The following is a 25,721-nucleotide window of genomic DNA, read 5'->3' as shown; positions in this document are numbered from 1 at the left end:
CGTGTGGCCATGAAATAAAAACCATGTCAACATCACGACACGGGAAAAAATTGGTGAGGAAAAAGTTTCAAAATAGACGCTCCTACTAGTAGCTTAACGAGCGCAACGAGTTAATAAAATGAAGTACAATTTACACAAAAGTTTAGTATATAGATATAAGAAAAATACAAGAGTGGAAGGTAGAAATGAAAAAGACAAAAGCTCAAGCTATCTCCATATTTTTTGTAGACAAACTAGTTGAGCTCAGTTATTTTTTCATATTTCCAAATTCTGGCCTTACAATCTCCAGAACCTGTAGCAAAATAGCCACCATTTGAACCAACAACAGGTGAAACGGACACACTAATGACGGAGTTTCTATGTCCTTGCAGCATGATATATGGTTCACCAGACTCTTTGTCCCACATGATAACACCTCTATCTTTGGAACCTGACAAGATGAACTGGTCGTCAGGTGTACAGCATACACTCAAGACAAAATCCTTATGCCCAACATAGGTAACCTCGCAATTGGATTTGGATACACTGCTTGGTTGCTTATCGAGATCCTTTAGAGACCAAAGTTTAATAGTTCTGTCCAAGGAACCTGATGCAATTTCTTTACCATTGTTTGTGAAGGTCACGGAATAAACAGAGTCCATATGACCATTTCCAAACTCATTCGAAGAATCCAACCTTTCAACTAGGTAGCCTTTATTGGCATCCCAAACTCTAACGGTTCTATCGAGAGAACCTGCAGCAATAAGAGAACCGTCAGGGGAAACCGCAACAGTGGTAACTCCATCTTCTATACTTAGAGTTAGAGAGCATTGTCCATTGTAGACATCCCAAATTCTAACAGTTCTGTCACCTGAACCAGACACTAATCTCTTACCATCTGGGAAGAAATCAAGGGAATAAATGTCTTGCTCATGGCCCTTTAGATATTTGACAATCGTTCTAGTTGCCAAATCCCATATTCTGATGATTTTATCTTCTGCACCAGTTGCTAAAAATTTACCATCTGGGGAGAAACAAACCGACCGGATATACAAGTCACCTGTATCAGTATCATAACCTCCAGTAGGAGAGACTGAAGATTCATCGTTTAACCTAGCAACCAAATCACCTGTTTCAACACTGAAAACCTGAGTTAGCTTATTGCAACCAGTTGCTAAGAATTTTCCATCTTTCGAGAATGAAACGCAACAAACAACAGAAGTATGATCGAAGGAATGAACTAGTGAAATATCCACCTTCTTAGGGATGTTGGGGTTGTAAACAAGGTAGTAGTCGTTATGCTGTTGTTTATAAGGTAACGAGGAGTAAGCATCAAAGTCTTTCAAAAACGCTGGTATTGGCTTGTTATGTTGGGCTCTCTTAACTAGAGCCTGAGATTTCGAATTATCTGCAGTGGAGGCAGTTGAGCCAGTTGGTGATTTTTTTGGAGAAGCCGATTTCTCTGCAGCTGACAAGTGAGTTTGCTCTGTTTTCGGAGTACCTGCAGCAGTAGCAGTAGCGGTAACGGATGAAGGGATTGGTGGCGCAGTTCCATGAATAGAAGAAATTTGTGGAATGTTGTTTGGGTTTGAGTTTGTTGAAGATCCCGCTGTTCCTGGGATCGGAGGTAAAGTGACACCTGCATTTGTATTTGTGTTTGTATTTGAAGCTGCACCTAGACTATTACTCGAAGTAGTGCCGTTGATTGGTGCGATAGCCGAAAGTTTACCCAAACCCGGAGAATTCTGTTGGTTCAAGATATTACTATTATTATTGCTGTTGCTATTTTTGTTGTTGTTACCATTAGTATTATTATTGCTGTTATTACTGCTTGTATCATTACCGTTGTTGAAAATATCCGGTTTGTTAGGAAACGGGGAGTTTGATAAATTTGGCGGAGGGAATTGCTGGTGGACCTGCTGAGACGCTGCTGCCTGTTGGGCGGCTGCGGCTTGATGCGCCTGGACTTGAGCCTGGGCAGCAGCTTGGGCTTGAGCTTGGGCCTGAGCTTGCGCATGCGCTTGCACTTGGTGATGATGCTGTAAAGATTGTTGTTCTAATAAACGGTCCCTCACCTCCAACTCTTGCTTGAGTTTCATGATTTCCCTCTCATAGGCATCTTTCATGGACCGATGCGCTTGCTCCAACTCATAGACGGTGTTGCTGATGTTTGTCAACTCTTGATGTTGTTGATTTAGCTTGAGCTCGTATTCATGGTGGTCGTCCTTATACCGAGACGTTTCTCTGGTAAGATTGTCAAACTCGGCCTTCACAGCCTCGAGAAGCTCGTCCAAGTGTTGGCGGCTAGGCATTGCGTGCTTCTGCGTTGATGTTTCTCTCTTGTCCTGTAAAGGAACCGTGTAATTTTGTTGTCAATGTTTTCCTAAAAATTGGATGGACTCGAAGAGCAGAAATGTTGAAGAAGGTTAATTCTTCAGTTACACAACAACGCGAGAGAAAAAAAAATGCAAAAATGCCGAAACGGGTAATTCCTTTTGTGTTTGCGGTGGACATTATGTGAAGATGGAGATAGAGTACGAGCCAGTTTGAGGATAGCCGAGAAATGCAGATGAATAGGAGAAGAAGGGGGACAAAGGAAAGGAAAGGAAAGGAAAGGAAAGGAGAAGACTGGTGGGTGATGGCACACAATTGAAGACTACAGGGGAAGATGGGGATGTTTTCGTGTGTGTATACGTAGAGAGGTTATTATCAAGGTTCAACAATCTCATGCAGAATGTGAGATTGGTACCACACCCCTATAAGTTACAATTTTGTAGAAGAAACACCCAGTGGTCGACCTGTAAGCCGCCGTTAGCAAGAAGCATCCGTCCATTTTCGCCACTGAAATCATCGATACTCATTCCTAGCTCAAGGAGCAGTTCATTTAACGCATGTCGTCCAGAGTGACTCTTCAATATGGCCATTCTGTCAGTAACGTCCCATTGATCTTCAAACATAACCCGAAGAACAGCACGCACATTCTCCAAGACTGAATACACGAGCATCTTGGGCATACCTCTCATTGGTGCCACCAGACTTTTGTTTTTGATGATCCATTCAACACGATCCCATTTTAGTCCTCCACGACAGAAATCCCTAGTAACACGGCCGATGGTAAACGAGTACGCTACCCGATGGATGTTCTTGTAGTCCTTCTGCGTCAACCCGTTCAATAACTCATGCCAGATCGAAACCGCCCGTAACCCGCTGAATCGACGTGGATCTACCCGTACTCTCTTGTCACCCCTACTTCCTCCCTGTTTGGCTTGTTCTCCCCTTTTGCGTTCCAAGAGCCAACGGCTAACCTCGTCACAGACATCGCATGCAAATCGCTCATGTATATAATAGTATTTGCTGTTCCCATCAAGATACTCTCTGGGATGGATGACGGTAAACGACTCCATTGCTGGTATTTGGAGACACTTCCAACCTCTAGAGATTGTATACCCTTACTTGGGAGGGTGGAATGTTGGCGTTGTTTCTTTGGAACAGGGGAACTCGTTGGCTCATTCCACGCTGGTTTTTCTAGCTACACTATTTTCATTTCACGTGTTTGTACAACCGTACTAGTTTCTTTAAATTCTCTATTCTAAATTACACATTTCCATAGTTTCTACTAAAAGGCTGATGATTCCATCTGCAATGACAGCCTTCTCCATCAGATGACGGTTACATCTTTCTGCAGATAACACGGCCATGGTGATTGTGGATACATAACTTTGTGTATTCCATCTGAGGGCGGTTTTACCAGTCGCACAAAATGGCCAAAAGAGCGATAAAAAAGGGCGTTATCAACAATTGCTTTCATCGTTCAACAATACAAGGTGTCGTTTACATTTGTTCAAATATCAAAGGAAACAACCCATGTCTTCATCTGCAGACTTTTTGGACAAGGGAGTAGACCTTGTGAAGAAAGCCATTGAAGCAGACAGCAATGCACGCTATGAGGAAGCATACCAACTATACTACAATGGTCTTGATTACTTGATGTTGGCACTTAAATATGAGAAAAACCAAAAGGCCAAGGAAACCATCAAGGCAAAATTCACAGAGTACCTCTCCCGAGCAGAAGAGTTAAAGGAACACGTTGTGAATAACAACAATAAAGACCAAAGTTCCGAGCTGAGTCCTACCAATGGTATTTCGAAATCAAAACAATTGGACCCAAATTCAACAAAGGATAAAGAAGACGATAACGACAGCAAAAAATTACGAAACCAGTTAGCAAGTTCAATTTTATCTGAAAAGCCTAATGTGAAATGGTCCGATATAGCAGGTTTGGAAGGAGCCAAGGATGCCCTAAAGGAGGCAGTTATTTTGCCCGTCAAATTCCCACAGTTATTTACAGGTAAACGTAAGCCTGTTTCAGGAATACTCTTGTATGGACCTCCTGGTACTGGTAAATCCTACCTGGCAAAAGCAGTTGCAACTGAGGCTAATTCAACGTTTTTCTCTGTTTCCTCTTCTGATTTAGTGAGTAAATGGATGGGTGAGTCAGAACGGTTGGTCAAACAGTTATTTTCAATGGCTAGAGAACAAAAACCTTCAATTATATTCATCGATGAGGTGGATGCATTATGTGGACCTCGTGGTGAGGGCGAGTCTGAAGCTTCTCGTCGGATCAAAACCGAATTACTAGTTCAAATGAATGGTGTTGGTAATGATTCTCAAGGTGTTTTAGTTTTAGGCGCTACTAATATACCTTGGCAGTTAGATTCTGCAATTAGAAGAAGATTTGAAAGAAGAATATATATCCCATTACCCGATGCCGATGCAAGATTGGAGATGTTCAAGTTGAATATAGGTGACACGCCAACTACTTTAACTTCTGCAGATTATCACACTCTGGCAAATATAACAGAAGGTTATTCCGGCCATGATGTAGCTGTTGTTGTTAAAGATGCCTTGATGCAACCAATCAGAAAAATTCAATCCGCTACACATTTTAAACAAGTAGGAACACAATATCAGCCTTGCTCCCCTGGTGAACCTGGTGCAATTGAAATGAATTGGATGGAACTGGAAGGTGACCAATTACTAGAACCCGACTTATGCTTGAACGATTTCCTAAGAGCTGTGAAAACTAATAAGCCAACAGTCAACCAATCAGATTTGTCTAAGTTTGTTGAGTTTACTAACGACTTTGGGTCTGAAGGTAATTAATGAAAATAATCAGAAATTAGATAATCATTATACAACTATAATTAAAGCTCTCTAGTGGCCCCTAATACATGCTCGCTTAGAGAGAGGAATCAGCAAAGTACAAAACTATTTAAAGTTTTCCACGTTGTTATTTGAGTCTGAAACCTTGGATTCATCAATTTGGATCAAGACGAAGGCTGTTGAATCTCCTTCAATAAATGCCCTAGCTTCGGGATTTTTCTGTAAATGTAGGTTTTTAAAAAACTTGTATTCTTCAGTAGATGGATCAATCAGGTTCTGAAAAACATGTCCATCTAATGTGACACTTAATTCACCGACTTCGCTTTGGTTGATGCTTTGTAATAGCCTTAATACAGAATCTGCACCACCTTGGTTTGGCGTCACCCAGTCATGCACTAGAAGGGAAACTTTGTTGTTTTTCATTAAGTTATTATATTTTTTGGTGTTCTGTGGCGTTGCAATGAGAATCATATGCTGGGCCGATTTTAGTAGTTCACAGTTTGATGATGATGGATCGTTTTCAATAAATGTATAGTTCATCAATGAGACATGGGGAATATTATCCGAGCATGTCGCTAGATGAAGGAATTGAGAATGTGATAAGAGATCATGAACTCTTGTAGGTAAAGGGCCATTAGTCATTGCGTGTTTAAGTATTATGTATTTACTTATCAGGAGTGGTTGTCTGAAGAGAGAAAAAAGATGGTCAGATTAGAAATCATGAAAATTCAGGTTTCTAAGGTGAGATATAGATTCTTGTGATCATTCTAATAATATTTTTCGAAACCCTCTGACAGTATATTTGAAGATCGATCACACGCAACAATAAATATTGGGCAATGGTCAGCAAGTTTAAACCAGCCAGAGCGACCAGTATTGCCTTGCCTCTTTTTGATACAATGAACCACCGGGATTCAGATTCAGACTCATCAAGCGAGGCAGAATTCCATGATTCGAAGGAAATGTTGTCACAAGAGCATAGCGTGAAGCCAGACTTGATCATCAATGAAGGGGCCGAACTTGCAGAAAGACCAAAGCAGAGGATCTTTCAACCGGCAACTAGAGGTGGAGAATCAAAGGATAGTAATCGTTTTAAGAAAGATGATGTGCTTATGAACGCGTTGAAAGCGGGGAATCGTCCGTCTCATGTGCTCAGGTCTTCGAGTAAGCGTTTACAGAAAGATGAGAAGGAAAGTGTCAATGCTGCACGTAACATGGCTAGTTCTGACCAAGTTCGACGAACAGAATCATTTAGTAAAACAAGCAAACAACAGGATAATGATAACAAACAACTACAAGACATTCCAAAGATGGAAGGGAACACCCCAAAATTTTTTGACCATGAACAATATCCTGAAAAGCACAGAATAAGGGAAGATACACCAGACAAAGCACAACACTATAAGGATTTGGATAAATTTTTTGGAGGTGATATTCGTTTAATGACCCAAGATTCGAAAACTCTACCGGTTGAAAATGCTCTTAAGAAAGTAATCTCGAAAGAGCATTATAGTTCGATAGTCGAAGATTCTACTAGGTCAACATTAGCCAATAATGAAGCTGTTTCTGAAGCCCATGATGAGCAGTATAAATCACAGTCGTTCATTTTCAGTCGGGGATTCCTGGAGTCACAGACACAGGGATTACAAAGTTCTGATACACACACAGAAGATTCAAACCAACAGCTGATGGGAACGAAAAGTAAACAGTCCTGTCAACAGATACAGATGTCTAGTCCTCCTGAATTTAATTTGCAGCACACACAAGATCAAGAGGCAGTATCAAAGAATAAATTGCCTTTTGAATTAAGAACTCAAGAATCCCTGATGTCTGATTCCACAATTTCCACCCCTTCTTCAACTCAACAGTCACAAAATGCAGCAATATCTCCCACAATACAGAGAACAACTACCAACACCCTTCTAGACACTACCAAAACATTAAAGATTTCTCAAACAAGGAAAGTTTCAACTCTACCAATAAAAGATTCCATTGAAAAATCTAACTCGACGGATTTTCATAGTGAATTTAGTGTTCCAAGAAGAGTAAGGCTTTTGTCAAGTAACACCATGAGACCAAATGATTACGAAAGCCTGTTGAAGGATAAGTTAGATAAGGAGACTCAGCATAATGGTAGTGTTTCAGCTGAGCCTTTCTCTACTTTTGATTTGAAAAAAGTCAAGGCAAGAAAACGATCAGATAAGATCAAGCTCAAAAAGATCAGAAGCAATATTTTTGAATCTGACGGAAAAAGTGACGAAGACAGTGAAGATTTCAGTGACTCAAATTCTGCCAATACCTCATTTACCTACATTCCTGCAAAATCCCATCTACAAACCATTTCAAGTGGGAAAATTGCGAAGGTAACTGGTAACAAAGTTTTCGTAAATGAGGAACTTAAACTGAACTCAGGATCACTACATATTAATCCAGGTGGGTTGTTTGATGAGGACGATAAAAAATATGCCAAACCACCAACAGATGAAAAGGAGAAATTGCTATCAATGCAGATAAAGAAACCTATAATTAGACAGGAAAGTGAGAATAAAACTTTACCTAGGATAAAGATATCTCGAAAAAAGGATAGTAAATTTATAAAGAAGCCAATACAGTTTGCTCACTCGAAACAAACTTTATCATCTACAATTGATAGTGAACATAAGTCGACGAATACCAAAAGTTCCCTCGAAGTTGAATCGCACTCAGACAATACGAACGAAACAACTATCATTAAGAATGAACTTTCAGGAACTGATAATTTGGTAAATGGAATTTCTCAGAATGATGATAATAAAAATATAGATGATTTAATTGATGAAATAGAAGTAATACAAAGTTCAAGCGGAAGCGATTCAGAAATTGAAGAAGTTCTACCTTCTCAAGCAATTAACTTAGAGAACATAGAAGACACACAAGCTGCCAATACCTTAATGAACAAATATGATCTAGAAATTGAACATTTGGAGACGACGCCAACAACATCTTCCTCACTGAAGCTATTGTCGGATGCAACTTTGAAAAATATTTCAGAATCAACAAGTAGGGACCACAAACCTGCAACTTTAGATCGGAATAGTGTTTTGGCAACACCCTATCTAGATACTCAGGGTGTTACCGACTTGTATAGAAACATCGGGACGTCTGAGAACAAGAAAGAAAATCACAGCCATAATCTGAGTATGGAATCCCACTTGTTTGTTCCCGATGATGCTACTACAAACGATGAATATTCCATCAGTATGCGTATAGAGGATGATGAAAAGACGACTCATGCATCAACTGATAAGCTGTTTGTCTCTGATGAGGAAGAAGATGGTGATCTTTTGAAAATGTCTCTCAACGGTAGTCATTCAACATGCAGAGATGATAAAGAATATGTGACCGAGGGGGAACTTGGTAACGTTCCTGTATTGGGTACAAAAGAACCAACTTACGGTAGCATACCAACAGGTGCTACAACCAATGATGATCCTAGAAAAAGTAGGATCGAACAGAGAATGAGGAAAAGGGAGAAGGAGAAGAAGCTAAAAAAGGACGAGTACACACCATACTCAGATTCTGAAAGTTCTAGCGATTCTGTAGATTCTGAATCTGACTCTAATAGCTTAAGTGGTGAAGCAGGTATTGAAGGGTTTGTCGTTGATGATGAAAAAGTGATCTATGATACTGACACTGATTCCGGAGATGAATTGGTGGAAATTGAATCCAAGATCGAAAAGAGGAATGCCAAAAAGATGAAAAGGAGAAGAAGATCAGCCAGAAAACGTATTATAGAGTCTGACTCGTCGGGTTCTGATGTTGATAGCGTTACGAAGGGAAGAAATCCCAAACGCAGAACTGCTTCTTCCACTAAAAACATACTTAAACAATTGGAGTTTCACAATCCTGGTAGATTGATGCAAGAAAAAATTTCATCAAGAACACGACCTACCAGAAAGTCAATACCTGTTGTGATATCACTAGATAGTGATGATGAAGAGATAGTCGATGAAGATTTGAATGAAAGCAAGACGGTAGAGATGCCAAATGAAAGTTGTAATATTGAAAGTGCATTATTAGCAACAAATGAAACACAAGAAGGCGGAAGAGAAACACTTGACGGGCTTGATACAGTGAGCCAAATCCATAACCAGGGAACAAAACCAGAACATCCACATAGTGATAAAAATATGGATACAAGTATCGACTTTGAAGAACAAGTTGAACTTAAGCAGCAAAAAGAAACGGAAGAAAGAGAACGTAAAAGGAAGAGAGAACGGAAGCAAGTTCAAGAAATCGAGCTTATTGGAAGTGATTCTGATGGAGATAATGTACTGGATACCGAACCTAGCAGACCAGATAACGAGTGTTTATCATGCTTACGCGAAATGGCAAGAATTGGAGTAATTGTAGACTGTGATAGAAAATATCCATGTGGTACATGTGTCAAAGGGAATCATGTATGTGGCTACACACCGGCTCAATACAACACTAATTTAGAAAAAGCCATGCTTTCTAAGAAGAAACAATCGAAGCGAAAGAAGAGAAAGGACCAAGTACATGTGCTGAATGAAAACCAGCTTGCCAAGTTGAATGACTTGTTAGGAGGAGGAAAGCCCATCAGAAGAAGAAAGAGGAAATAGAGACTTATATTTCATGTTTTTAGTGTATATTTAGTATTGTATGTAAACTATTAGTTGATCAAGTTCCGTCAATCTCCCACTACAATTCTAAGCGAGAAGACACTTTTTCTCAGCTTCAAAAAATCGGTTTTTTTTTCAGATTAGGCTAAACTCTTTAAATATCCAATTTTAAACACACCTTTCTTTTGGGAATTAATGACAGTACAGAAAAGAACCCACGCTGAAGCTTTCAAAGAAGAAGTCATTCCAAAGGCACTTGGGAAACTCAACCCGAGAAATATAAAAGATGTGACCATTTTCAGTGTCTTAAAGCCTGCATATGAACAAATCTACCAATTAATAGAAAACACTATCAAGTTCCGAGACGGTAAGTCAGCAATAATTATTGGACCACGTGGGATTGGCAAAACATGTCTCGTTGAGTATGCAATCAACGTTCTGGAGAATGAGAAGAAGTTTGAATTTTTCACCATTCGGATACATGGATCAATCTTTAGAGATGACGCCAAGGCCATAAAAGAAATCGCAAGGCAATTAGACTGGTATTTAGCCAAATATAACCCGGAAGAGCGTCAGCGCTTGAAAAGGGCAACATTCAATCAGGGGACTGTTATGAGTACGATGAATGTCATAATTGATATACTTGATCGAACGAAATTAAGTGAAGAGCTTGAGGATGAGAAATCAAGTGGAGAACACAAACATCAAAAGTCACATTTATTTGTACCCATTGTCTTTATTATTGATGAGATTGACAAATATACTCATAGTACCAAGCAGACGTTGTTATACAATTTGTTTGATATGGCGCAATCTTCATCAAGGGTAGGCTCGAAGAAAGGTACTACAATCACGGTCATTGGATTGAGTACAAAGACAGGGGTACGTGAACAACTGGAGAAAAGAGTTAAAAGTAGGTTCAGCCAGAGAATAATTCAAATAAACAAAGTGAATGATCTGGGTAGTTTTTGTGATTGTATCTACGAAATGGTGAAGTTAGAAGGGCCATTCGAAGACGCAAAATTATACAACGATTTTATGAAGAAGGCAATATATGAGAAGGGAGAATTGAGGAAACAAATTGCGCAAAATTTTTACACTGTCAAAGACTTAAATGGAATTCGGAACGAATTGATTATATTTATAATGAACAAGTGCAAGGATGCAATCTACCAACACATGAGAGACTATAGTAATCGTAATACGACCATCATGAAGTGTCTAAGCGACAGCGAGCTGAAGCTACTCATTTGCTGTTGTCGCTCGAAAATAAAGAACAATGTTTCGCAGATTAATTTTGATATGGCATTCGAGGAGTACAAATCCATGGTATTGAAAGAACGGCGAGAAATACAATCCAAGATTCAAGTTGCAGGGATGTCATTAAATGATAACGAGGACACGTACTTACTTGATAGAGACGCAACACAAATCTGTTGGGAGAGGCTCTGTGATTTGGGGCTTCTTGAGAGACAGCATGTTTCTTTCTATGGTACATCTGCGGCTATTGCCCAAACAACGCGGGGCGAGGAGCCCACCAGTAAGAGGAACGCGATGAACAGAGGAATGGGGCTTTCCAGCATTTCTACAACAACTGCCTCCTATGCCAATGCAGCAGGAGCGATGTCTCCTAGCGGTGTTTCTTTATGTAGTGTAGAACTCGATGACATAGTGCTGGAAAATGTCGGTCAAAGCGACAACGACGAAGGCCACGGAGATAGTGCCCGTCAAGAATGGATGTCTCGTTGGTGTCGACTTGGTTAGAAGCAAAGAGGTTTTTCTCTGTCCCAGAAAATTCTTCCGCGTGAAATTACCGGATGAGGCAATTAAAGTGGAGATAACGCTTCCAGTACTCCCCATTAAAGGTTTACAAATTCATGCTCTGCGCCGCGCCCTGTTCGAATTAGGTAGTTCATCGGAAGAATTTGGTCCATTAGTGGGGAAAAAAAAGCTGAAAAGCTGTGAGAAGCAATGTGTAGAACAACGAAAAAGAAATAAACAATAACCGTATCCGGAGGGTTAAAAAAGAACATCCTTTAACGTTGAAAGTAGGGGTACATTTTTTAACCTTGCAAATCAACAGTTGTTTAAATACACCCCGCTTTTCTCCTTCAAGGCAAACCAATCGAGTAATATTTCTTTTGAGGTACTTCCAACTAATAAAATTGAACCTGGCAATTATAACCACAATTATTTGAACTACAATGGATCCTACACATGCACCAGACTTCCAACCACCTTCACAAAATCCAGAATTCGAACCAACTCTGCCTCCCACCATGATTCCTAATAGGAGGCCTATAAATCCGCTTGTGCTAGCAGACTATCCGAATCCCTTGGACAAACCAATCGAGCCTGCGGTCAGCAAACATGGGAATCCACATTCTTCTCATAGTATGAGTTCCTCATCTGTGGATAAGAGTAACAAGAAGGAATTCAAGCATAAGATTGCCAAACAACCGACAGAGTTAGAGCCTTTTAGTTCAAGCGATGAAAACGAGAATGACAGCCATGCAAGTAGTAAGGATTTACCGGAAATATTAGATGCTGAGTCATTTATTGATGCAAGTGTACCGGGAATTGAACCTTCATTTCCATTTTTAAGTGAAAAGGGACCCAAGGTACATTCGTACCAGATAGCTGACTTGGAAGAAGTTCCACATGGCATTCAAAGGCAATCAAAGAGCTTGGAAGATTACTCATTCCCAACTCATAGGCTGAAAAACAAAATGACCCAGGCCAATAAATTCCCTCTAGTAATTGTTGCATGTGGATCTTTTTCACCAATTACATATTTACATTTGAGAATGTTTGAAATGGCACTAGATGCTGTTCGTGAACAGACTCGATTTGAGGTCATTGGTGCTTATTTTTCGCCTGTTAGTGACAATTATAGAAAACCGGGACTTGCTCCTGCACATCACCGTGTAAGAATGTGTGAATTAGCGTGCGAGAGGACTTCCAGTTGGTTAATGGTGGATGCGTGGGAGAGTTTACAACCTAAATATACTAGAACTGCTCTTGTGCTGGATCATTTCAATGAGGAAATAAATATAAAACGGGGAGGTGTTTTGAGTAAAGACGGCAAGGAAAGACTTGGTGTCAAAGTTATGCTGCTTGCAGGTGGTGATCTTATTGAATCCATGGGGGAACCGAACGTATGGGCCGAACAAGATCTGGAACATATTCTTGGGAATTATGGCTGCTTAATAGTCGAAAGAACCGGCAGCGACGTTAGGTCCTTTCTATTGAGTCACGACATTATGTACGAACATCGAAAAAATATATTAGTTATTAAACAATTGATTTACAATGATATCAGCTCCACAAAGGTTAGATTGTTTTTGAGGAGAAATATGAGTGTTCAGTATTTGTTACCCAATAGTGTTATAAGATACATCCAAGAACATTCGTTATATGTTGATGAAAAGGAACCTGTCAAACTGGTTTTGAACAAATAGGATGGTTATAACCACTACTACATTCCCTTTTCTCCAAGCTTTTTAGAATATATGTATATGTGTAGGATGATTTCATCAATTGTATACACTCTTAATAATATTAATGATAGTACTGATACTAACAATCACTACAAAACCACAAATAGGCCTCGATACTTTTTATATTGGATAATTTATGGAAAGATATACATTACACCATAGTAACCAATTCTTCAGCTGAAGTCGGATGGATAGCTACACAAGAATCAAAGTCGGCTTTAGTTGCACCCATCTTGATAGCAACTCCAAAACCTTGTAAGATCTCACTTGACGAGTCTCCAACGAGGTGTAAACCTACAATTTTTTCATCTAAAGACTTAACACAGACAAGCTTATAACAAGTAGGGACCTTGTGTTCGCTCATGGCATAGAACATACCGTTGAAACGAGATTTGTAAACTTTGATGTCATCTTCCCCATATTTAGCAATTGCTTCGTCTTCAGTTAAGCCGACAGAACCTGCTTCAGGATGAGAGAAAATAGCCGTTGGAACATTGGTGTAATCCTGTTTCAAATTTTTGAATTCTTCACCACCAAACAATCTGTTTGACAATTTTCTTCCTGTAGCAATTGCGACAGGCGTCAATTCTAGGTTACCAACCACATCACCTAATGAATAGACATTTGGAACATTTGTATTTTGATATTCGTCAACAATGACCTGTCCCTTTTCGTTCAGTTTGAGGCCGATGTTTTCAGTACCGATACCTAATAAGGATTTTCTACCAGTTGTCCAAATCAATTCGTCTACAACCAGAGAATTGCCATCGGTTAAAGTGACCTTTTTTTCGCCAGACTCCAAGAGCTCAACATTAGAAACATGAACTTTAGTTCTAATGTCGACACCTTCTTTGATATAAGTTTCTTGAATTAGTTCTTTGATCATTGGATCAAACTTTGTAAGAACATGGTCTCCACGAAGAATCATTGTGGTTTTAGTACCCAAGCCATTGAACACACCAGCCAATTCAACACCGATATAACCTGCACCAACAATTGCAACTTTCTTTGGCTGTTTTTCTAGTCTGAAAAAGCCATCAGAATCTGTACCCAATTCATAGCCGGGGATGTTGTCAGGATAAACCGGAGTACCACCAGTTGCAATCAAAATATGATCAGCAGTGAAGGTTTCAACTTCACCGTTTTCATTCTTGACGACTTCAACCTTACCTTCTTTGTTGAATCTGGCATGGCCATACAGGTAGTCGACACCTTCTTTGGTCAAGTTTCTCTCGTAGATGCCATTGAGACGTTGAACATAGGCATCTCTCTTGGCTTTGAACGCCGGCCAATCAAATTCCAGGTCAAGGCCCTGTGCATGTTTGAAGCCATAGTCTGCTGCTAACTTGAGCTTTGATGCCATGTCGGAGGCATACCACATGACCTTCTTTGGAACACAACCTACATTGACACAGGTACCTCCCATGGCCTTGCCTTCAACCAAGAGTGTCTTTGCACCATGTTTAGCAGCACGACGTGCTGACGCAACACCACCGGAACCACCACCGATGACCAGATATTGATAATGTTTCATTGCTCTTAACATGTGAGTGAAAATAGAGAATGAAGGAAAGGACTGCAACGTTCAACTGCGAAATAGATAACCTTATATATGCAAACTTATTTCTAATGTGGAAATAAGATTGTGGTTTTGGTAGATTCCACAAACCACAGTTTTTTATTTTTTATTTATTTTATTTTTTTATTTTGCTTGATTATTTTCTTGGTTTTCTCTCTCCTTTATTCCTCCACCTTGTACATTACAGAAAATACAGGTTCAGCGATACAGCTGAGGTACAACTTGTCAATGCACATCGGACAAAGAAGACCCTCTCACTGTCAGGCAAACCATAACTACCAGCGTTTACATGGATACACATTACGGATATAAGGTATTTGTTAATAAATTCATACCAACCTAACAGACGGAAATTAGATTTGTCAACTATCTCCGGACTGGAAAAAAAAAAAATGGCGCTGAGCCCCCCACCCTCTTCCCCCTTTTGGTTTTTCCCTGTCAATTTTTCTCTCATTTTTCTGTTTCGCGCCTTGAAAAACAAAAACGCAAAAAAAATGGTACGTAGTGGAATGAAGAATGGACATGGAATGGACATGGAGAGAAAGAGAGAAAGAGAGAGAGAGAGAGTGTGTGTGTGTGTGGAAATGCACACATGGAACGAACGGTGTGTTTTTAACAAACGGTACACCATTTGGATACGGAGAACAAGACATCAAGACATTCAGTCAAGACAAAGGAGACATGTCTAATATTTTTTCTAACGAGGATCTCGAGGACATTGACGTTGATGCAGAAGTTGGCGAGGACGTTCAAATGGAGGGTGACCCCTCCGCCAATGGAAAGGACGGCTTGGAGTCTCAGAACGGACAAGAGGAGAAGCATAATAGTCCAGGCAGAGCACAACCACACATTCCGCAGTTAACACGTGCAGACAAGACCCTCAATGAGCTCATGGATCTATTAGACGATCCCGACTTCACCCCCATTATACCAGATGCTGTAACCGATTATTACTTGTCCAAGAACGGACTTGATTTACCAAACAACGATGAAGGCATGAAAATCAAGAGACTTATAGCACTGGCAACACAGAAGTTTATATCTGATATAGCCACCGATGCCTATGAGTATTCGAGAATCAGGTGCAACTCTGCCGTCTATGGAGCAAACAACCCGCAAGCTAGATCGAGGGCCCTAATGATGGCTACCATGGCAAAGGCCAAAGGCACTGCAAATGACGATGTCACCGAGGAAGGCGAGGAGAATCCGAATATCAACAACTTGAATCCTAATGGTGCTTCACAGAACAAGGAAAAAGTGGTGTTGACCATGAACGACCTATCAAGTGCGTTGGATGAGTACGGGTTGAATGTCAACAGACCACAGTTTTACCGTTAGTTGGAATCGTTTGGGGGGGTATACAAGTTAAAAGTGTTTGTTACATTGGTGACCAGCTTCTTGTCTAATCTCAAGAGTCATAAACTATATCTGCCCTTACATATATTCATATGTGGCATTTGTATTGCGCTCTCTCTCGTTGATGTCCCACAACACGATGCCTTCTCGTGTACCGATACAAAGAGAGGCGTTACCACTACCATTATCCATAAATTCGAGGCCGTTGATCTCAATATCAGAGTCAACATAAAAGAACGGGTCTCTTTCAGGAACTTCCAAGATATTGACCTCTTGGGTGTCTGTCGAGTCTTCTTGTTCTCTGGGGATCTCTTTACCCCACGGCCACTGTTCTTTGTAATTAATTGTATCTGTACCATAAGGACTGCTATTTTCGTAGTTGCTGTTGTTATCGTTGTTAGCTTTCAGCCACCAGTTTTGAATTTTTCTTATATTTGACCGTTTTATTTTATACGCAGGAGGATCGTGGTTGAGCAAGCAACTGGCTTGAGGATCATATTCCATGTTGCCCCTCCGACGGAGAGTATCTTCACGATCAAAGGAACCTTGCAACAGAATCCTATACCGATCATGAAGCATTGACCTTGTTGTGCCAAAAGTTGAACCAAATCTCGGGTCTAGATACCTGTAGCTCTCCAAGTAGCCCATGTTCAATTCGCCACCAAATTGCCGCATTTCCTTCAAATCGTCAATGTCTTTCACAATGGGCTCGTAGAACCATTGGTTGGATGTATCTTTTGAAGGGTCTGCCGATGTTGCAACTGGATACCTTCCAAAGATTTGGGAATCTTCATTATTGCCGTCATCGTCCAATTTAATAGTTGGCGGAACATTGTAGAGATATTTTGGCAACAGCACAACAGAGTGGTTATTGAGGTTTCTAGAGTCGAGCAAGTGGATTCTTCCCTGGTGTTCTGAAATAGCAATGAGGTCGTTTGATGCCGAAGTCTTGACGACCCTGAACGCACCGGGCTGCGACTTTGGTCTAGTTGAATGTATGGAATGGATTGGATTACTCAAATTTCGCAAGTCATAAAGTAAGGCCAGCCCGTCTTGGAAACAAGTGACAAATTGGTTGCCATTGGAGAGAAAGGATGTGGAGAATCCACAGTCACCAAACGTTTCGATGATGTCAAAGTCTTTAAAGCTTAAACTTTTTGGGTTATTCTCTTGTGGATGTGAAATGAGAATTCTTGATGAATCACCCACAGTTATCAACGTCTTATTATCACTAGATAATATGGAATGGTTCAAGGCAAAGTGTAGATAGGTTGGGTTTGACGATTGGACAATTCGAGATGGAGTTATATCATAGCGATATAAATTCTTATCATTATTGCATAGATAAGATAAGTAATGACTCCGAGATAAACCATTGATTGATACAGAGTTGTTGATGAATTCCCCCACTTGGATGTTCTCCGTTATGTTGGTCTGGTCGTTATAGTACGAGAAGGAGCCTTTACTCATCGAGATGGAATCGCTTGACGTGTGGATTCCTCCAAGTACCGTAATTCCGTCCAAATGCTTGATGCATCTCGCATTGGTGGTAAATGTGTATGATGAATACTTGACATGTTTTGTATTCACGTGAAACTGTAACTGGTCCATACTGAAATTGAACACCTTGTTCTCATAGGGCAACTGGAATTCCGTGCCCCCGCTTCTTTGTGAAACGGCCATCATGTCTTTCAATTGCCAATGTGGAGCAGATACTGCCCAGTTGGCGTATCTCGGATGCCCCTGGATGATGTTTCTTGTGAACCGACGCGCAGAGGGCCTCTCCCGTTGCAGGCAGTCTTTCCTGTATGGCGTCGAATATACCTTTTGATCGATCGTCATGTCTCCTTTAAATTCAAACCTTTACTTTCCCACTAGAGATAACAAAAACATACGGAACACTTTGGATTGTGGAGCGTCATATTCCTTTATCAGGGCCCATCTCTTGTCTTGTCTTTTTTTTTTTTTCTTTTTTTTTCTCCCTATTATGGCGAGCATTTAATTCCAATTTCTTTAACCGGGAGAGGAAATGCTCGAATGTGGTTTTTTCTCATTCTTTTTTTTTTATTATTATTATCTGAAGGTGGATCCAGTTGCGTGGTTGATGTCAAAGGAAAATAAGTAAATGAATAAATGAGTTTATGAAATTATAAATGTGTGTATGGTTTAGATTCACATTGTACAATTGCCTGGTTAGACTTTTCAGTTGAACTTGTAGGACCTAGTGCTCTAATTATTTTCTGTTCATTCTCTCTTTTGTTGGATTTTGGTACGCAACGACGTGTTTATGATGGCAAGTGTTGTATATTTGTTGGATTCCAAGGCCAGACCTTTAATTCACAGGGATTATAAGGGAGACGTGCCAATATCTCTCGTTGAGGAGTTCCCATTGCTTCTGTTGAAGAAGACCACTACAGATACCATTTCGACAAACCTCTCTGCCATTGACGACGTTCCCCCTATCCTGTACCATCAGGGATACTGTTTCACCTATATTCTGCACAATGACATATATGTTTTGGCCATTTCTCATAGTGATGTCAATGTTTTCGATATTTTGGTTTTTTTGAACAATTTAATTGGCGTCTTCACTTCCCATTTCAAGCAACTCAATGAGGTTGCAATCAAGGACAACTATTCGGTCGTCTATGAGCTGTTAGACGAGATGATGGATTTTGGAATTCCCCAATTGACAGACGACAAGGTATTGAAGGAGTACATTACACAACAATCGCTTACTTTTGAGAGACTCATTGAGAAGGTGTCCAATTCTGCAACTTCCACTCATAAGAAGATCAAGCAGCCAAGACAGATCCGTAGAGAACAACGGGTTTCGCCAACGACATTGACCAATGCCGTTTCTTGGAGACCAGAGGGGCTCCTGTATAAGAAGAACGAGGCATATCTCGATGTTATAGAGAGTATAGACATGCTGATCAATTCCAAGGGCCAAATGCTGTCTTCTGAAATCTTTGGAAAGATCAAGTTGAGGAGTTACCTCTCTGGGATGCCCGAGCTACAGTTGGGTCTTAATGACAAGTTCATCAACAGCGGACTACAGTCAATCCGAGGATTGACAAGCGGCGTAAATGACCTGGACGAGGAAGATATGGAGGAGAATGCAGTTAGAGCAAGTACAAAGTCAGCTGTTGAGGTGGAAGACGTTAAATTTCACCAATGTGTTAAGTTGGGGGAATTTGAGTCTAGTAAGGTGATTTCATTTATTCCTCCTGATGGGGAAGTGGATTTGATCACATATAGAGTCCATTCTGACGTGTTGAAGCCATTGTTCCTGATTGACTACAAGTTTAAGAACCACTCGAATACCAGGCTTGAAATAATGGTCAAGGTGAAGGCCAACTACAAGAGCAAAGTGAGCGCCAACAAGGTGGAGATCAAGATTCCTGTTCCCAACGACATTGACTCGCCAAAGTTCCATTACCAGAAGGGCAAGCTCAAGTACATTCCGGCGGAGAATTACATTCGATGGAAGTTCCACAAGATTGAAGGCGGGAAGGAGTATGTTATGGTTGCCGAATTGATGCTATTGAGCACCATCAACGGAGACGAGCTCACAACGTTCCGCAAGGTGCCCATCAACGTCAAGTTTGAAATGCAAGGCTTTGTGACCAGTGGGTTACAGGTTAGGTACTTGAAGATCCACGAGCCCAAGCTCAACTATCCCTCTTACCCATATGTGAGATACATCACACGAAGTGGTGATCATTACGACATCCGTAGTGGAAGATATGGAATGTGAGTATACTTTCCTTCTCTCTCTTTACTGGCTCCCCACCTTCACTTTTCTCCCGCTTCATATTCCTTTGTCTCTGTATAACCACAAAGTAAAAAGTATTGTAAATAAGGCATAAATCAAAACGTACCGTACATGGGGAAATTATTACCAAGAAGGGAAGCAGAAAGAGGGTGAAGAAGAAAAAAATAGGGACGCATCAGAATTGACGTTGTTTTTCTGGAAAGTTTTTTTTTTTTTTTTTCTTTGATTGTGGCATTGGAGGAGTGCAGTTTCTACTTTATTTCACTCTCTTTAAAAGAGGTCAAGCTTGGTCAAGATTGCCGAACATTGGAAGCCCTTGCCGTTCATTACTTTTTCCAAGATGGACAACAAGGAGGAAACATATTTGAAAGAAAAGAGCCATGGGAACGCTGCCTTCAAGGAGCAGAATTATGTGTTGGCCATTGAACACTACACCACTGCTATCCAGGTCTTGGAGCCAAACCACGAGGAGACAAGCACTTTAATCGACGAGAATGTTGAGGATGTCACTCTCCACAGCCACCAGCATGCACATGCGCTAGCGATTTTGTATTCAAATCGTGCACAGGCGCAGCTCAAACTGGAGAACTATGGGTTGGCGATCCACGATTGTACACTATCGTTGGATCATGATTCGCATTTTGTCAAGAGTGTTTACCGGCGTGCTGTGGCCAACTTTGCCATTCGGGAGTTGGAGAGTGCGTTGAAGGACTGTAAGTTGGCGTTAACGATGGCGCCCAACGATTCCAAGATCCGGATGTTGAGCAAGGAGGTTTCATTGATTTTGAAGCAGAGGCGGTTTGAAATGGCCATTGATGTTGTTGAGAAGAGTGTATTTACCAGCATCAAGTGGGAGAAGGGCGGCGAGCTACAGGTTGAAGTTACTGATGCGGCTGGTGGGGAAGTCAATGTTAGGGGGCTCGATGAAGGGTTTATTGAGAGGATGATTGAGGCATTCAAGAAAGGATTGAACATTGACAAGATGGATGCGTTTGCGATTGTCAATGGGGCCAACACCATATTCAAGAGGGAGAAGTCTTTAGTTGAATTTGGATTCAGCGATTCTACTGTTGAAGGGTATAAGAAATTTGGGAAAGAGGTTGAAGTCATTACTATATGTGGGGACACCCACGGACAAGTGTACGATGTGTTCAACATCTTTGAGCTGTTTGGCAAGGTGAGCAGCAAGCACGTGTACCTATTCAACGGGGACTTTGTTGATCGGGGGTCATGGGGGTGTGAGGTTGCGCTCTTGTTGTATTCGTTGAAGATCCTCTATCCGGACCGGTTGTTTATCAATAGGGGGAACCACGAGACTGATGACATGAACTCTGTTTATGGGTTCCAGGATGAATGCAAGTACAAGTATGGGGAGAAGCTCTTCAAATGTTTCAGCGAGTCATTTGGGAGTCTCCCCTATTGTACGTTGATCAACAACGAATGGTTAGTTATGCATGGTGGGTTGTTCAGCGAGGACAATGTTGGTTTAGCGGAGCTGCGAAAGATTGACCGTTTTAAGAACACCCATGGACAACCTCCAAGGAGTGGGATTGAGATGGAGCTGTTATGGACGGACCCCCAAGAGAGTGAGGGCCGTTCGTTGAGTAAAAGAGGTGTTGGACTACAATTTGGCCCTGATGTCACCAAGGCCTTCTGCGATCGTAATCATCTCAAGGGTGTCATACGGTCCCATGAGGTTCGTGACCGAGGTGTGGAATGGGAGCATGGGGGGAAGCTGTGTACCGTGTTCAGTGCTCCCAACTACTGTGACGTACAGGGGAACCTTGGCGGGGTGATCAATATGAAGATGAACTGGGAGACGATGGAACTAGCGGTTGAATGTGAGCGTTTCTCTGCAGTTGAACATCCGGACGTACCGCCAATGAAGTATACCAAGAACCAATATGGGTTTTAGGGGTTGCTACACTTTACTATAATTTATCATGTTAATACGTTACTGTTATATACCGCAACACAACACCCTACACTGATATGCAAGACCTTAGTGTGCGGTGCCATTCTCATCCACTGGCACAACACAAGGTTGTAATGCTGCTCCATGTGCCAATGGTGCACCACGCAATAACATAGCGTACCAGTACCATGTTGTGCCAAACAACATCATACTACATGATACTGTAATACAATAGTAAACTGTAACTCCGTCCTATTGTAGTACAATGCAGCGGCAGCGCATGTGTCTCTACTATACCATTTCCACTATACCATTTCTACTACACCACTTCCCACTATACTTCACCACTTCCCACTATACTTCACCACTTCCCACTATACTTCACCACTTCCCACTATACTTCACCACTTCCCACTATACTTCACCACTTCCCACTATACTACACCACTTCCCACTATACTACACCACCATCCTGTCTACATTCTGCACTGTTGCAGCGGCTTCACTAGCCAGACGGGACCGCTCTTCCCCGCCGTGCACATTGTGTCCGAGGCATATGTTTCTCTAGGAGCCGTTGTAGAGGGAGGCAATCTTGTTCTGCAGTGCAGAGGCATTAACCGCCCTACAATATATACGGCTCCAGGTATGAGTGCCCTTCAGGGACATCACAGAGACTTGGACACCCCTCAAACGGGTGGGGGGCGCCCCCCTCCTTATATAGGCGCACCGGGCAACGCGCCCGGTGCGCCCTCCTGAAGGGTTTTTCACTGTTCTTGCGTTTACTATTGCACATACTATACACAACACAAAACAACACAACACAACACTACTACAGTACTGCCAATGAATCTCCTGTCTGTATTTGTGGCAACACTGTCGGTGCTCGCCGCCTTTGCAACAGCACTCATTGTTCCTCTCCCCGTGGTTCTCCCTAGGGAACTCGACCATGTCTATGCCCTCCTACAAGATCCAGCACGCACCTACTTGACCGTCTCTACAAATTCTTCACAAACTTCCGTTGTCCACATGCATTCAGACCGGACTTTCTACATCGACGTGGACGCCGACGCCGACGCCGACGCCGACACCGCCGTTGTCGAGTTCATATTGACCCTCCATTCGCTCGACGTCGACTTCCCCGCTCCGCAGTTCGCGCTCTCCATGGGGCGCGCCACCCTCCAGGGCGGAGCCTACACATACGCGCTGCGGCAGCACGTGCCGGCGCTGCACGAGGCGCTGCAGGACAAACTTCCTGCCGTGGCGGGGGGTTCGTTGCAGCTGGACGTTTCGCTGCTTGGCTTGGACGTGGCCCAGTGGGAGAGAGCCCATGTTCCCCCTGGAGGGATCTTGAACTTGCACTTGGAGAATGTTCCGGGAATGGTGTGGGTATTTTCCCATAAATGGAAAATGGGTTTATTTTTTACCCTTATATTAATTGCCCTTTTACCTATGTTATTAATTCGAATTGATTCCGATTTTGCCGAAAGAGTTGTTCAACAGCAGCTGGAGAAGAAGCGAGAAATGCAGGAACGGGACAAGGCTCAGTAGCAACTACAGCAACTACAGCAACTACAGCAACTACAGCAACTACAGCAACTACAGCAACTACAGCAATGATGAGATACAGTTTGTGGTGTAGTTTGCTTGTCTCACCAATAGTGAATGTGTCCTTTCTCTGTAAAACACTAAATTGTATTCTCTACAACGCCATTTGTACCTTAAATTCTACTTTCTCAACCCTCAAACTACATACATTCCACTACTTAAACTCTACTCCAGTATACCACTATACTAGTATACTCCACTATACCAGCCACTCTGTACGTACCACATTGTCCTCTGTGACTACAGTGGCTGGGTTTGCCGTCCTCGTCCCAGGACCCGTTTGCTGAACCCGCCCACTTCTTTATTTGGCATCGACCTTCCCCCATTTCCCTTCCCTCCCTTTTCCGCACTCTTTGTAAAAATTCTTATTCCACACTCTGATGTAATTGCCATTGAGATTTCAATTATACAATGGTGCGCTTATCCAAGTTTGACCATTTTGAATATCTTTATTGCAATTTTTACTTCTACTATTACCATTACCATTACCACTACTTCTACTACCATCACGACAATGCTCCAAAGGCAGCATTTGCCCTTTAGAGACCATGGCATCTCCCAGGATCCATCGTCCCTCTTCTCTCCTAAAGTGGTGTTTTATCTGGTACTATGGTACTCAACTTCTTCCCTAACCAGCCAACTCACAAAGAAGATCTTGACAGACTTTGACTTCCCCGTCCTTGTAGGTGAAGTCCAATTCTCGGCAAACTTTATATTGGGGCTCTTGACCTTGACAGCTTGCAGACACTCTTCACTTTTGAGAAACTTCTTCCCCAAACACACATTGCCTAAATCGGGGAAATTCCTTTTATCGAAATCCTATTTTAAGATCTTCTTACCAATGGGATCCTTCCAATTTGTCGGTAAACTCTTCTCCCTAGCGGCAACGTCAATCTCTACCGTGGCTACAGTCTCCTCAATAAGGGCCCTCTCACCTCTCTTTATTGTCCTCGGTTATAGACTCCATTGGAAAACGGCTTTTCCCTCTAAAGTTTACATTTCACTAATCCCATTATTACTTGGTGTCATCATAATCGTTGTCTCACAAAGCACCCCAAACTTGCCGTCGTCTACGACTGTAACCGTCTACAAGGACCACATCAACCAGATAGACAAAATAAACCAACTCAACACAAACCATCATGTAATGGTGTCAGACGATTCCTCCTTGTCAAATCCTGAAACCGATTTTGAAAATTACAGGATCTTATCAATAATCTCATCCATTCTCTCTAATAATTCCCTGCAATTTCAAGGTGTATTCTATGCCCTTTTATCAACCGCCGTCTTTGCTGCAGGGTCCATCTACGCAAAGTCCGTTATCTCCGTGAAACCAGCTCCTCATCATCACCTACCTGAACCCCCTCAAACTCTTGGTCTTAATCACTCATACTCTCCAAAGGATAAGACTCGCCCACCTAGCTTACTACTATCGGCTACTGAATCTTGCTCAAATTTGTCCTTTCTCGACATTGAGAAGAACCAACCCACCCCAACAGAGAAACACAATTATAGTAACCAACACACCCCAAAAGTGGACAAACTGACTACCCTCATGTATTGCTCCCTCTACGGATTGGCTTATTCAGTACCAACTTTCCTCACTTACGAATTCCCAACACTCTTGTCCTCTAAATTCTACCCCTCTCCGGAAAACTTGGAATCCATCCCCATCCCCTACTATTCTCTGATACCTTGGAAACTCTTGCTCATTAATAGCATCTCATACTTCACCCAATCCCTATTGGCCTTCCATCTCTTGGGGATGTTGCCTACAGTCACTTACAGCATTGCCAACATGATGAAGAGAATCATCGTCATTGCTGTCAGCATCGCATTCAAGGGGAAATCCCCAACATTCCTGGAATGGCTCGGCCTTTTGCACGTCTCACTGGGGTTGTACATCTACGAAAAAATGGGACGTTCAAAGAGGTAGCAACGTTTCCTCACATTTTCTGAACTCCACCTGGGGTTATAAATGCTTCGACTTCGTTGCATTGTCTATTTTTCTCTTTTCTTGTCATAATCAGAAGGTTAATCATTGTCTGATCCAGTTCCTTCTATTTCTCCACAATTGTTCTCTTAGTAACAGTCAAACAAACATTTCTTTTTTTCTTGAATGAAAAGGAAAGCAATCTTCAATTCTGCTAACATTTAACACCCTTATTTTCTTCAAAACTGAGTCTTATTATATAACAAACTTTTATACACTCCTTTACAGAAT

The 25,721-nt window shown here is 41.7% G+C and overlaps 14 protein-coding genes across 14 annotated transcripts; 9 read left to right on the top strand and 5 right to left on the bottom strand.

Moving 5' to 3' along the window:
- Positions 1-233: 233 nt before the first annotated feature.
- On the bottom strand, positions 234-2,291 carry C5L36_0B09780 (uncharacterized protein; the record flags this gene model as incomplete). The annotated part of the gene is made up of 1 exon (XM_029465355.1): positions 234-2,291. The coding sequence occupies one exon, from the start codon at positions 2,289-2,291 to the stop codon at positions 234-236; it is 2,058 nt and encodes a 685-aa protein (XP_029321214.1).
- A 444-nt stretch (positions 2,292-2,735) lies between these two features.
- On the bottom strand, positions 2,736-3,383 carry C5L36_0B09770 (uncharacterized protein; the record flags this gene model as incomplete). The annotated part of the gene is made up of 1 exon (XM_029465354.1): positions 2,736-3,383. The coding sequence occupies one exon, from the start codon at positions 3,381-3,383 to the stop codon at positions 2,736-2,738; it is 648 nt and encodes a 215-aa protein (XP_029321213.1).
- Positions 3,384-3,843: 460 nt separating this feature from the next.
- On the top strand, positions 3,844-5,142 carry C5L36_0B09760 (uncharacterized protein; the record flags this gene model as incomplete). The annotated part of the gene is made up of 1 exon (XM_029465353.1): positions 3,844-5,142. The coding sequence occupies one exon, from the start codon at positions 3,844-3,846 to the stop codon at positions 5,140-5,142; it is 1,299 nt and encodes a 432-aa protein (XP_029321212.1).
- A 105-nt stretch (positions 5,143-5,247) lies between these two features.
- Positions 5,248-5,784, bottom strand: C5L36_0B09750 (uncharacterized protein; the record flags this gene model as incomplete). The annotated part of the gene is made up of 1 exon (XM_029465352.1): positions 5,248-5,784. The coding sequence occupies one exon, from the start codon at positions 5,782-5,784 to the stop codon at positions 5,248-5,250; it is 537 nt and encodes a 178-aa protein (XP_029321211.1).
- Positions 5,785-5,981: 197 nt separating this feature from the next.
- Positions 5,982-9,764, top strand: C5L36_0B09740 (uncharacterized protein; the record flags this gene model as incomplete). Its single annotated transcript, XM_029465351.1, has 1 exon — positions 5,982-9,764. One exon carries the CDS (start codon positions 5,982-5,984, stop codon positions 9,762-9,764), a length of 3,783 nt encoding a protein of 1,260 aa, XP_029321210.1.
- Positions 9,765-9,959: 195 nt separating this feature from the next.
- C5L36_0B09730 (uncharacterized protein) lies at positions 9,960-11,528 on the top strand (the record flags this gene model as incomplete). The annotated part of the gene is made up of 1 exon (XM_029465350.1): positions 9,960-11,528. One exon carries the CDS (start codon positions 9,960-9,962, stop codon positions 11,526-11,528), a length of 1,569 nt encoding a protein of 522 aa, XP_029321209.1.
- Positions 11,529-11,968: 440 nt separating this feature from the next.
- On the top strand, positions 11,969-13,225 carry C5L36_0B09720 (uncharacterized protein; the record flags this gene model as incomplete). The annotated part of the gene is made up of 1 exon (XM_029465349.1): positions 11,969-13,225. The coding sequence occupies one exon, from the start codon at positions 11,969-11,971 to the stop codon at positions 13,223-13,225; it is 1,257 nt and encodes a 418-aa protein (XP_029321208.1).
- Positions 13,226-13,415: 190 nt separating this feature from the next.
- On the bottom strand, positions 13,416-14,810 carry C5L36_0B09710 (uncharacterized protein; the record flags this gene model as incomplete). Its single annotated transcript, XM_029465348.1, has 1 exon — positions 13,416-14,810. The coding sequence occupies one exon, from the start codon at positions 14,808-14,810 to the stop codon at positions 13,416-13,418; it is 1,395 nt and encodes a 464-aa protein (XP_029321207.1).
- Positions 14,811-15,359: 549 nt separating this feature from the next.
- On the top strand, positions 15,360-16,181 carry C5L36_0B09700 (uncharacterized protein; the record flags this gene model as incomplete). Its single annotated transcript, XM_029465347.1, has 1 exon — positions 15,360-16,181. One exon carries the CDS (start codon positions 15,360-15,362, stop codon positions 16,179-16,181), a length of 822 nt encoding a protein of 273 aa, XP_029321206.1.
- Positions 16,182-16,277: 96 nt separating this feature from the next.
- Positions 16,278-18,041, bottom strand: C5L36_0B09690 (uncharacterized protein; the record flags this gene model as incomplete). The annotated part of the gene is made up of 1 exon (XM_029465346.1): positions 16,278-18,041. One exon carries the CDS (start codon positions 18,039-18,041, stop codon positions 16,278-16,280), a length of 1,764 nt encoding a protein of 587 aa, XP_029321205.1.
- A 445-nt stretch (positions 18,042-18,486) lies between these two features.
- On the top strand, positions 18,487-19,959 carry C5L36_0B09680 (uncharacterized protein; the record flags this gene model as incomplete). Its single annotated transcript, XM_029465345.1, has 1 exon — positions 18,487-19,959. The coding sequence occupies one exon, from the start codon at positions 18,487-18,489 to the stop codon at positions 19,957-19,959; it is 1,473 nt and encodes a 490-aa protein (XP_029321204.1).
- Positions 19,960-20,317: 358 nt separating this feature from the next.
- On the top strand, positions 20,318-21,892 carry C5L36_0B09670 (uncharacterized protein; the record flags this gene model as incomplete). The annotated part of the gene is made up of 1 exon (XM_029465344.1): positions 20,318-21,892. The coding sequence occupies one exon, from the start codon at positions 20,318-20,320 to the stop codon at positions 21,890-21,892; it is 1,575 nt and encodes a 524-aa protein (XP_029321203.1).
- Positions 21,893-22,735: 843 nt separating this feature from the next.
- On the top strand, positions 22,736-23,440 carry C5L36_0B09660 (uncharacterized protein; the record flags this gene model as incomplete). The annotated part of the gene is made up of 1 exon (XM_029465343.1): positions 22,736-23,440. The coding sequence occupies one exon, from the start codon at positions 22,736-22,738 to the stop codon at positions 23,438-23,440; it is 705 nt and encodes a 234-aa protein (XP_029321202.1).
- Positions 23,441-24,011: 571 nt separating this feature from the next.
- On the top strand, positions 24,012-25,433 carry C5L36_0B09650 (uncharacterized protein; the record flags this gene model as incomplete). Its single annotated transcript, XM_029465342.1, has 1 exon — positions 24,012-25,433. One exon carries the CDS (start codon positions 24,012-24,014, stop codon positions 25,431-25,433), a length of 1,422 nt encoding a protein of 473 aa, XP_029321201.1.
- Between the last annotated feature and the right edge of the window lie 288 nt (positions 25,434-25,721).

Source organism: Pichia kudriavzevii, chromosome 2, assembly GCF_003054445.1.
Source record: "Pichia kudriavzevii chromosome 2, complete sequence".
Lineage (NCBI taxonomy): Eukaryota > Fungi > Ascomycota > Pichiomycetes > Pichiales > Pichiaceae > Pichia > Pichia kudriavzevii.
This window is presented reverse-complemented; position numbering and strand designations above follow the sequence as displayed.